The following is a 12204-nucleotide window of genomic DNA, read 5'->3' on the forward strand; positions in this document are numbered from 1 at the left end:
TAGCTACTTATGAGCTCAGCTTTTGTCGTGCTGTCTGCCTGCCACTCCGTCCTTCTCCGGCCTGCTCGCCGGCTGGCACACCATTTCATTCTCCACGCTCAGCAAATGCGCAGTTCCGTTCATTTTGAGAAATAATGTTTCACGTTCAGTTATTAATTTGAAAGTAATCTCTTATTTTAATGTCTCTCCTTACTTTTAATTTGCAGGTTAAATTTCATTAGCTTACCAACTGAAAAAGAAAAATCATGCTAGGTTTAGGTTTTTTTTTTTTTTTTTTTTCACTGTGAGAATATAATCATAGAGCAACATTTACATTTGTTCTGGGGAAAATTAATCTACTTTTAGCTGTGAATTATATGCTGGAGATAAATGTGAGATGAGCAGTCTGTGGTCACTGCTCATGGTCAGCCATGTGGGGGCAGCACCCTGAGGCCACACTCAGGTGCAGTGGGAGCTGACTGACGGGCACCTGGAGTCTGAGGAGCTGAGGAGTGGACAGGAGAGCTCTGTTCTTGGGAGCCATTGGGTTGTCTTTCTTTTTCAGGTGTCGTATGAGCAGAAGGGCTTCCATTCCCTCCCCTCCTACTTGAATCATCTAAATAACCTCATTCTGTGGCGGCTCCTGCCCCCTGCTGTGGACTGGAGACAGTACGGTAGGCATTTCTCACTCCTTTCCGGAGACAGTGCTTTGCAAGGGATGACGCAGAAACAACTTGGCCTGGGAGTGGTCAGCCCATGTCTGACGCCAGGCAGTCGGGGCCCCGCTGGTCTTTACTGGTGTCATTAAAGCTTTCTGCCTTCTTGGAACTCTGGCCTCAGCTGTGCAGTGGAGGGAGCGGGGCCATGAGCCTTCTCCCGGTGGCCCTGGTGTCTTACAGAAGCAGGGCCACTTGCCCCTCTGAGGGCATGGCCAGGGGGTCTGTGGTGGACTCGGTGGACTACCTGGACTGTGGGGAAGGTGGAGGTCAGAGTGGGCTTCAGGCTGGGCCCCAGCCCATCATATTTGTGGATTGATCGTGGCTCACTTCCTGTGCTTGTTTTGGTAAATGACACAGTTCGTCTTGGAACCAGAATGAGTCTGTTGGTGTAGGGAGATGTCACATGTTTCCAGTGGGTGGGCTAAGTTGTAATTTACTGAATTCATTTTGTTTTCTTTGAGGGAGGGGAAGAAAGCAGGTGTACATGCACCGATAGACCCTCTCCAGCCCCGTTTGCTCACAGAACACACGTGTTGATGCGTTAGCTCTGCAGAAATGAACGCTGGGCGACTGCCCCAACTGTGTCTGTTCTTCCATGTTTACTTTCCCTCACCACCGAGTCCTCAAACGAACCAGATTTAATTATGTTGTGACTCTGTATTTTGGAATAATGGTAGTAAAGGCAAAAGTTAAGAAGCAGACGCCTAAGGAAAGCATGAGCGTGTGAGGTCCTGCAGCCGGGGGCAGCCAAGGCTGGCAGGTGTCTGGAACGGGGAGGGATGTTATCTGGTGCTCAGCCTCCTTGGCCCATCTCTTTGCCATCTCAGTTCCTGCTTCTCTGGTTAAAACCGAGGCTGAGAGCTCAGCTACTGGCACTGGCTTTGACAGCATGTCCTGGCCCCAGGGTTTGACTTGAGTCTGGCTGACGACAAAGCCTGTGCCCTTCTCCTGGATTGAGCTCCATGGTCACTGCCTGTGGGTCCCTGCATGGAGGGGTCACTCGCACAGGGTGGGAACAAGGCCAAGGCTGAAGCTGAGACACTGCTGCAGGGATCAGTGACACGAGAGCAATCCTGGCGTCTGTTCCCAGTGCAGAGGACCATGGTTCTCTCTGAGAGATTGACCAATGGCGTGAGGAGTGTAACCTTCACTTAGCAGGCAGTAGACCGCCTGTGTTTATATTTGGGAATGAGAATGCCATGACCCAAGTTGTGCATTAGGAGGAATAACCTGGAAGCATGTAGTAGGGGAGGGGGCCAGTGGCAATGAGGTGACCTATTACAAGGATGTGCCACAGTGTAGAGCTAACCCAGGCAAGGCTCAGATGACTCTGGAGGAAACTGACACAGTTCAGACCGGCGGGAGGAACAGCGGAGCTGTTGAAATCGGGGAGGATGATCCTAAGAGAGGAGGACAATGGACACGGGTAGAGGAAGACCTTCCTGGAGGAGGTCTAAGTCCGAGCTATCACGGATGAGCGACATTGGTCAGTGCTGAGGACAGGAGGAGGAAGGACATTTCAAGGAGGGTGAAGTGATTGTCATGGGCAGAGGCTGGTCCCGAGTCACACTGCAGATGAAAATGGGCAGCAGGATCCAGAACACTGGGGAGACAATCTTGATCAGTGGTCATGAGGAAAAACCAGTTAGTCTCCACCTTCGTGAAGATGACAGATAAAGCTGGCCCCTGAGCGGGATCCCAAGCTGGAGTGAAGACGCAGAGGACAAGAGGGCTGTGCCTGGGATTCTGGGACCAATGGAGGTGCTGTGGCCCCCGAGGCAGGAAGACCTTGGCTCAGAGGTTGGCATCAGCAGAATTTCAAGAACGGAAAGCATGACCAAACCAATGAGAGAACCCAGAAAGCAGCAAGCATGCTCAGTCCCATCACCAGGAGGCAGTAAGATCACATTTCAAGTACTGGGAGAAAACACTGTCAGCCAAGAATTCCATACCTGGCAAAACTGACCTTCAACAACGAAGGAGAAAATGGTCATGTCCAGATGAACAAAAGCCACGGAGCTCACGACCACTGGGCCTGCCCTGCAAGGAGGCCGACAGAAGTCCTTCTGCTGGCAGAGGGCACCACACCGTAACTTGAGTTTATGCAGAATAGAAGTCTTCTGGAAAAGGCAAATACGTGCACAGATATAAAAACTGCATCATTGTATCGTGCCCACTTTCTGCTCTACCAGACTTAAATGCAAAAGCATTCCACCTAAGTCTGTGTTCCTGGGGCCGTGACAAGGAGAGATATGCCGTGTGACATCCACCATGTGAACAGAGACGTGTTTGCCGTTGAGGGGAAGTTGGCATTGCGACGGGGTCTAAGAAGCCACTGTGTAGCTGGTATGCTCCCTAAACAGGTGGGAGGAGAGGGATGAGGAATCAGAGGGGTGAGGCAGAAGCCCATGGCCTGTGAGATAAAAGCCAATGACCATGGTGACCAAAGCAAAGAGAGTCTGAAAGCAACGAGGTCCTCAGTGTGGTCCCTGGAAAGCCTGGTGGGCCAGACGTCGGTGAGACGCCACGTCCCAAGTGCTGGCAGAGAGCTGCCTCCGCGGTGACGGGACGGAGCCCTCGGGCGGTGTGTTTTCTTGCCTCAGCCACAGGCGCCTTACATGTGGCTCGGGCGTGAGCCACAGTCCCAGGCCTGCTGTGTGCCGGGAGCCCTGGGCCGGGCCTGGGCCCTGAGTGCACCCGGGCGGCCGGCAGGGGTCTGTGGTCCCCGCACTGCTCCCCGTGTGCTCGGGGTCCCAACACCGAGCTCGGAAGCACCTGCTGGAATGAGAGACCTTGCCGTTCCTTGGCTGAAAAGTTTGTTGACTTGAAAGATACATTTATCTCAATTACTGGAAACTTGAACCGTATTTTATTTGTTTATGTCAACATTTTGACTCCAGTTTGACTGCGTGTGTGGTCCTCCTGGGAAGGGCAGGTCGGTGCGGTAAACTGGGCGCGTAGAAACCACAGCAGCGCGGGGGAGAGCCGAGTGGTCACCCCAGTGTTGGCGAAGGGCTCCTGTGAGCGGGGCTCCCGCCACACCTCTCCTGGCATCCCCGATGCTTCCTGTCCCCCTGGGAACGGGCGGGGCGGGAGCTACGAACCGTCACGAGGAAGCAGCTCAGAGACGTGGCGCGTGGCACGTGGCACGCCCTTGAGAGCTGAGCCCATGTCCTGCTGACTTGGACCGGCTGCGGCATCCGGCCAGCGGTAGCTGAGCACGTGACCTGTGTGCCACGCACACGGCGTCCTGCCGTCACGGCCGCTCACCGAGGGGCTCCGTGCACCTGGACAGCCCTGGTCTGGCGACGAAGGGACTTTCTGAGCCTGACGCAGGCTACGCGATGGGAGGACCCAGGCTGGCCCCTGGCTGAGCCCCAGCAACTTGGCTGCTTGTCGAACCCCCGTTTTAAGCCTAAGACTCCATGTGAAGTAGGGTTCCAGTGTGGCCCATTCGAAGGGAGTCATTTGGGGAACCGCTGGAAGCTGGCCCTGCCAGACCAGGTGGACAAGCCTTCTCGGTGCCTCCCCCAGGCGGAGTCTTTGCTTCTGCAGGAGCTGGGCGGGGCTGCAGAAGGTGACGCAGGGGCCTGGTGGCAAAACTCGGGTGTTTGGAGTCCTCCTGCTGGCTCCAACTCCTGCCTTCACTTACATCTACGTGCACCCGCTGGGCGTCTGTGAGGACTCAGTGCGCCCTCAACGGGGACTGCAGGACACAGACGAGAGGCTGAGGGAAGGAGCCACGGAGCAGCAAGACGGAGTCGTGTGCAGGGGAGCTCGGGGTGCTGGCCTGACGCCCCTCCAGGCCCACACCCGGGCCAGCCCTGGACACGACCGGGCAGGAAAGAGGAAGTCCAGCGGCCTCACCGCTGACCGGAGACTTCCGGCCGCTGCTTGAAGCGAGGTGTTCTGGCCCCGACCTTGGCTGGGGCTCCTGGGGTGCGGAGAGGGCAGCCCCCATGGGGAATCCTCCTCAGTGAAAATGCGGCGGCTTCTCCTCCGACCACGCGCTCAAAGGCGGACACAGCGAAGTGGCCGGCGGAACAGGACGGGCCAGTGGAGCACGTCCGCCCCCTTCGTCCAGACTCGGTCGGTCTCCGGGTGGACGTCCGAGGGCTGACCTGGTTTCCGTCGAGTGATCCCCTTTGCATATGGTTACGTGGCTGCTCGGAGTCTGTTTTCTCACCGGAAAATGCGGGTGATGTTCCTTAGCCCAGCTGTTTTCCACCGTTTCATCTCGGGGCACAGAAACTAACCACTGAATTCTCTCGCGCACCAAGATACAGTCTTTGCCGATTTGACAAGAAATACGTATGATTTCGATTGATTTAAAAATAATGGTAGTAATTACCTACCCTTATGGATCGAGATAGACTTAAAAAAAAAATCAGGTGCCTCTGTTTGTATATAAATAGGATTTCTGGTACCAAGAATTTACCAGCAAAACACAGTCTTACTGTGCGCGTGACCAGTACCCGCAGCTGTGATACGACCTGTATATTTATGGGTCACGACGGGCATTTGCACCCAGCAGCTACTGATGTGTTGGCCGCCGTCATTCCTATTCGACAGTCGAAGGGAGCAGAGGTCAGGGCCCCTGACCAAACAGTCCCGTACTGCCTGTTGTCAGGACTCTTGCGCACACCGGTTCTGGGGGTCCCCGTTCCCGGGCGCCAGCCACAGACCCGGGTGGAGCAAACAGGAGAGCCCGGCGGGCAGAGGTCCGGGGGCTGGAGGGGGGCTTGTGCGGCCCGTGCAGGGACAGGCGGTGGGCTCACCTCTCCATCTGCCTTCCACAGGAATGACACTGTACAGCCACCCGTACGGAGGGGTCCTGCTGAATGAGGACAAGATGTGAGTCAAAGGAGAGGGGGCGACTATGGAAGGAGACCTGTGGGTCACGTGGGGGGTGGATGCTGCTTCTGCACTTGCCCTGAGGGGGTTGGCACAGAGTTAGCCCAGGGCTGGGGCGCTTTTCACCGTGTGGGGACCAGAGTGTTAAATGAGAAGGTGCCCGACCCAGCTTACAGCAGTGAGCGCCATGTGGCTGCATTTCTAAGGGAAGGAAGTTCCAGGGGATGATTTCTCCTGAAGCTCACAGGACCCCACACCTTCCCGGTGAAAGCACTAAAGACAGCACTCACCCAGGGACACCTAGTAATGCCTCCTTACAAAGGACCTGTACAAGATGTTGGTGTGGCCCATGTGCAGGCCTGGGGGCAGCCCTTTCTCTGTCCCCTCCCCTCCCGCCCTGCAGTAGACTGGCTGTCCGTTCGAGTGCGGAGTGTAAAGACAGCTGTTAGTGCATCGCTGGTTGTGCACCGAGCCGTCGGGGGGCAGGAAGCCCGCAGTCCGTCCTCAGGCCTCGCTGACCTCCAGGCTCCCCCTGTCACAGGCCTGCCACCTGCTCAGAATTCTGGGTGCAGCTGGCTGACATTGGTTGTGAAACCAATGTCCTGGAGGACCAGAGGCCGAGCACTGACCGTCCTGAGGGGCGGGGTAGGCTGGGGATCGGTGTGTCCGGTGAAGACATGTTCGGAGGTGCACGGTGGATGTTACTGCAAACAGCTCGGGCTAGCGCAGACCATTTGGGTATTTTGAGAGATTGAATTCAAAGATGGGCCAGCGGGTGTGGGCCGTAGCGAGTGCCTGCCCCTCCCCCTGATGGGCTGCTGGCTGCCAGGGTCCCCCCTGGGCGAAGGCCACCGTCCACCGCAGAGGCCACGCTGGGACGTCTTTCACTTTAACTGGGGGTCGGGTTCAGTGGTCTGGGAGACGGGCAGACTTGGACACGTCCTCACCTTTGCACTCCTCAGCTGTGCCCCTGTAAATGGGGGGCAGTGATCCCTGTTCGAAAGGTCGACGGTGGTCTGCGCCTCAGCCAGACACTCCCCGCGGGGACTCACCGCCGGCTCCGAGCGGCAGACGGGCTGTGCCTGCCCCCAGCTGACGAGCTGCTCTGTCTCCTGCAGCCTGGAGAGTATCCGGCAGTGCGGCGTGGCCCTCTGTGTCCTGCTGGGCTGCTCCGTCCTGTCCGCGTCCCTCGGGGGCTCCGTGGTCAGGGACCGGCTGAGCGGCGCCAAGAGGCTGCAGCACATAAGCGGCCTGGGCTACGGGACCTACTGGCTCACCCACTTCCTGTGCGACATGGTAGGATGTGGGAGGGATGTCCTCTGTGTGTGTGTGCCCGTGTGTGCATTTGTGTATGTATATGTGTGCACACGTGTATGTGTGTGTGTGTGAATGTGTACATGTGCATCTATGTGTTTGTGTGTGTGTGTCCACGTGCATGTGTGCAGGTGTGTATTTTGCATGTATATGTGTGCACACGTGTGTGTATGCATGTGAATGTGTACATGTGCATCTATGTGTGTGAATGTGTGTGTGTGGTGTTATTTTGGGGGCTGGCCACCTGAGGCTAGGAGCACAAGAAGGGTCATTTCATTGGCAGGCGTGTTTCAGGTGGAGTCCCCGTCACGTGTCACGAGCAGACACGCGGGCGGCCTCCTGAGGGGGCGCTGACGGCCTCGGGCTGCAGCTCTGGGAAGGGGCCAGGCACAAGGGCACCTTCTTGTCCCGAAGACCAGAGAGTAGACAACCAGCTTTTTTTTTTTTTTATCCCCACCCGAGGACATTTTTCGATATTTTGTTCAGACAGAGGGGGAGGGGGAGAGAGAGAGAGAGAGAGAGAGAGAGAGAGAGAGAGAGAGAAACATTGATGTGAAAGGGGCACATCGAGTGGCTGCCACCCGCACGACCAACCAGGGCCGGGGACAAACTGCAACCGAGGTACATGCCCTTAGCGGGAACCGAACCCGGGTCTCTCGGGACTGCAGGCTGATGCTCTAACCGCTGAGCCAAACCGGCCAGGGTTAGACAACCAGCTTTGATGGGCGCTGTGGTCATTGGAAGTGACCTATCTTCTGCTCACCGAAAGCCACGCCTGTGACTCTGCTGTGTGCCCGGCCTCGGAGTGGGCTGCAGGGCCCAGCTGTGGCGGGAGAGTCCAAGCCCACCCGGTCCTTCAGAGGACGCCCCAGTGTGTTCTCGGGGGACCGGCAGCTGGCAGCAGACACGCTCCGTGCTCAGCGCCCGGTCCGCTGGCACCTGCGGCTGTCCCTTCTGCAGGACAGTGGCATCCTGTCCCCACAAACATGCCCGTCCTGTGTCCTAGGCTGTGCCTTCAGCGGGGGGAGGGCCTGCCGTCCACCAGCACCTGCCGCACGCCAGGGGCACCCGTGCCAGAGCCTCGTGCTGGGCTTCCTTCCACGTGCCTTAGAACTGCGCTGGCTGCGTCTGTGACCCTGTAACGGGGTCTCTGCAGTCTCCACGGGCCGCACCTCCGTGGTCTGAACCTTTCAGTCCTTTACTCTGCTCAGGTTCTTCCAAACCCGCCCGGTGCGCGGGGCCACTGGGGCTCATGACAGGGACGCCCCAGACCTGTCTCCCCCGTGGGCGGGGCCGAGCCTGCACTGTGCTCAGCACCCGAGGAGGCCGACAACCGCAGCCCGGACGAAGGAAGGCTGGGGCTCAGCCCGCGTCCTGACTGAAGGACGTGCTTGAGTCAGGACAGGAAGCCACTGGCTGGCGCCCAATCCCAGGTCCACGTGGTGCAGGCCACCCCGAGTCCGGGTCCCGTCTGTCCCCAGTGCCGTCCGCCAGCGAAGCACGCGGGCGGCCCCTGCTTCCCGAGAGAGAGAAGGGAAGCGAGGGTACGAGCCTGCGGGAGGGGGTGCTCTTCCAGGACACGTGGGCCTCTGTCCTTGCCCGTGGATGGCTGCGCTCTCCCCGTGCCCGTGGCCGGCCCTCGGTGCTTGTTCAGAGCACACCAGTCAGGCCGGGTTGGGGTACAGCCCGTGTTCTCATTTACCGTCACCCCCTTTACGAGCCCCACCTCCAGGTACGTCTCCAGGGGCATCCGTAGGCACCGGGCTTCGGCATGTGACTCCGGGGACAGTGTACCCCCAGCTGTGACTCTCCAGGGCCGGTTCCACTGCGCAGGCCTGCGATGTGCAGAGTGAATCTGCCCGGGGAGGGGTCGGCATGGGAACCTGGTCAGTGGAAACGGACACACGTGTCCTTCCGTGCCTCAGGCCCTGCTCCCCGTGTTTCCTCAGCTCTTTTACTTGGTGTCCGTCGGCCTGTGTGTCGCCGTCATCGCGGCCTTCCGGTTGCCGGCGTTCACGTTCCGAGAGAACCTGGCGGCCACGGCTCTCCTGCTGGTGCTGTTCGGGTAGGTGCTGCGGCTCTGAGCCCGCGGGGCCGTGTGCCCTCCTCTCCTCACGCAGTTATGATGCTTCCGTGGGGGACGTCACGCGGATGAGGAGCCGGGTGCCCCGGGGAGGGGGCGGGCGGCTCGAGGGGTGCAGGTGCCCCGGCCGGCTCAGGGGGGCCCTCGAGCTGCGGGTGGACGTGCCCTCGGGGACGACTCTGTTCTCCTCACTCTGACACTGACCGGGGCTCGCCCAGCGGCCTCTGGGATTGCCCTTGGGGCGGTTTCCCCAGAAGCCCTGCGTCTGGTCCACGTCCCCTCACCGACGACAGTCGTGGTTGGAAGTGTTTTGTCCGACTTTTCCCACCGTTTTCTCAAAGGAACACGTAAAGGCAGGAAAGTCATTTTATCAATTTCTCATCGATACACAGTAGTTAGGGTCTTGGCAGGGGTCCCCAAATTGTGTTTTCTTGTGCTGCGCGTGTGTGTCTACACCCAGGCTGCATGTGTGAGACTCGCTAGTGCTAGGAAAAGAACTAACAGACCAACGTGCCATCGTTCAAGGCTGTTTTTTAGCCCAGGGGTCTGCTTTTATCGAAGCCAAAGATGACACAGAAATGGGTTTTACACAGATCAGCGTGTCTGTGACCCGGGCTTGTTCAGATCATTCGGGGACGCGGCTGAACTGAAACAAGTGTGCGTCTCTGTGAGATGGATGCATCGGTGGGTGGAGGGGAGGACAGACAGACAGACCTCTCCCTGAGAACACGGGTGTTGCCGCTCTCGCACCACAGGCCTGAAGCTACGAGGCCCCCCCATCCTCCGGTTCTGTCCCCGAGATGGTTAGATAGTCCCGTAGGCCTCAGCTGTGGCTGGTGACAGGCCCTAGTCCCTACCCTGGCTCGTCACTGTTACCGGCGGATGACCGCAGTGTCAGAGGGCGTCGTGGGAAGCACTAAAGCCGCCCCGTGGAGCCGGCTCGTGCTGCCTGACCGCTGCCCCAGCCTGTGGACCGTCCCTGGGGACCCAGCTCTCGGGCAGGGGAGTGGCTTCGGCTCACGGACCCGGGCGACCGGGTGGAGTTGTCGTGGCTCCGTGGGGTGTGAGTCAAATAGGCTTTGCGACAACTCACTGGAACTTCAGGAGAGCAGGCTTCAAAGACTAAGGTGACACAGCACCCAATGGGCAGAAACCGAAGAAACAGGCTCCGCGTTCGTTGACCTTGTGTCGCTTTCAAGCTCCTTCCCAAGAGCGGGAAGTGCGCCGGGACCCCTCCGCCGGGACCCCTCCGCCGGGACCCCTCCGCCTGGGCCCCTCCGCCGGGACCCCTCCGCCGGGACCCCTCCGCCGGGACCCCTCCGCCTGGGCCCCTCCGCCGGGACCCCTCCGCCGGGACCCCTCCGCCGGGACCCCTCCGCCGGGACCCCTCCGCCGGGACCCCTCCGCCTGGGCCCCTCCGCCGGGACCCCTCCGCCGGGACCCCTCCGCCGGGACCCCTCCGCCTGGGCCCCTCCGCCGGGGCCCCTCCGCCGGGACCCCTCCGCCGGGACCCCTCCGCCGGGACCCCTCCGCCGGGACCCCTCCGCCTGGGCCCCTCCGCCGGGGCCCCTCCGCCGGGACCCCTCCGCCGGGACCCCTCCGCCGGGACCCCTCCGCCTGGGCCCGCAGCGGTGCCCGTTCGGGAGACACAGGCCGCTCGAGGGCTTCCTGGGCCCGCAGCGGTGCCCACCTCGGGCGGGGAGCTCGTAGGTGAGAGGGACGGGGGGCGTCGGGCCAGACGCCTCAGACCACTTCCGGGGATAAGCCGCAGGGTGACGTCCGAGGGGCTGCCAGTTGGTTCGGTTCCTCCTTCGTGGAGCTGGGTGTTGACGCGGGATCGGCGGCCACGCCCGGGGAGCCGTCCTGTCACCTGACTCCTCTGTCCCCACGTGGACCAGGGGTTCAGGGGCCCAGGAGGAAGCTCAGGGAGCTGAATCCCAGAATGAGCCGAAACCCCACAACAGGGTCAGGCATCAAATGGGGGTTTTAACGGTTTGGAATCTGGAAAAAATTAGGGCTCTAAGTGAATAGAATCTTCTAAGAGACAATAGAAAAAATGCCCAGGAATACTTGTAGTTTTCCTCTCTCTCTTTCTAGCCGGGAGAATCTGATCTCTAAGCTGGGAAGCGGGGTGCAGGGTGGGGAGAATTTGCATAAAAAATAACACAAGAACACCAAAAAATGTCAGAAGGAAAGGAGACTCTAGTCATGTAAAGAAACCTGTGGACACATCGGTGCGTCTTTCATGCCAGAGGGTTGGGGGTGAGGTCACAGAACCTCTCCGGTCTCTGAACGCCCACACGCGGGGGCCGGGCCACGTTCACAGGGAGAGGGACCTCGTCCATTCCAGAGTAACCCTGGACCGCGTGCCAGTGTCCAGTCCACGGTAAAGTTGTTGTATATAATGCAGCTTTCCTAGTCTTGGTTTTTCTTTCTTTTTTGTGTAAAATTGATTTTTAGAGATAGAAGAAGGGAAAGAGAGAAAGAGAGTCTAGGAACTTCGATGTGACAGTGTGACATTGACTGGCCGCCTCCTGCACGCCCCCCACTGGGGATGGGCCCACAACCTGGACATGTGCCCTGACCGGGAATCGAACCGGCGCCTCTTGGTGCAGGGTTGATGCTCAGCCCCTGAGCCACACTGGCGTGTTTAGCTCTCCCTGTGACAGACGCGTTATTCCTGCTTTGCTGGTGCGACTGAGCTCAGAGCAGGGCGCAGGCATGCCCCTTTGGGGGGCACGGGGGAACACCAGCTGCAAGTCCAGGCCCACACGTCACCCCGCTCTGGCCCCTCCTCAAGGGCCGGGTCGTCTGAAGCCCAGGAAGACGCCTCACTGAGTGAGGAAGACCGGCCGGGCCAGGGAAACCTCCTCGCCCTCCGTCTTCTCTGCACACGAAGGTCCTGGGAATAAACGTGCGTCTCCACCTCAGGTATGCGACCCTCCCGTGGATGTACCTGATGTCCAGAGCCTTCTCCAGCTCGGACGTCGCTTTCATCTCCTACGTCGCGCTGAATTTCATCTTCGGGCTCTGCACCATGCTCATGACCACCATGCCCCGGCTGCTGGCCATTGTCTCCAAAGCGCAGGTGAGTGGGCGCCCGCCTGGCTCCCCGGCCTCTGGTGGAGGAGAAGGTGGACTCATGCCCGTCCGGTTGCTTTCCCAGCCGGAACTGGACGGGAGTGGGCTGGTGTCCACCGTCTTTAGCCTCCAGAGAGAGAAACTGAGTCTGGTTAACAGACCTCTGTGCCACAC

At 59.3% G+C, this 12204-nt stretch overlaps 1 protein-coding gene across 1 annotated transcript in view; it reads left to right on the forward strand.

Moving 5' to 3' along the window:
• Window positions 1-12204, forward strand: part of ABCA13 (ATP binding cassette subfamily A member 13) — a 153914-nt gene that overhangs the window by 125267 nt on the left and 16443 nt on the right. Inside the window, 5 exon segments of the mRNA XM_036247397.1 lie at window positions 545-653; window positions 5498-5552; window positions 6671-6848; window positions 8816-8931; window positions 11881-12037. Coding sequence (XP_036103290.1) covers window positions 545-653; window positions 5498-5552; window positions 6671-6848; window positions 8816-8931; window positions 11881-12037 — 615 coding nt within the window.

The sequence above is a fragment of the Molossus molossus genome, unplaced genomic scaffold (assembly GCF_014108415.1).
Source record: "Molossus molossus isolate mMolMol1 unplaced genomic scaffold, mMolMol1.p scaffold_m16_p_7, whole genome shotgun sequence".
Classification (NCBI taxonomy): Eukaryota; Metazoa; Chordata; class Mammalia; order Chiroptera; family Molossidae; genus Molossus; species Molossus molossus.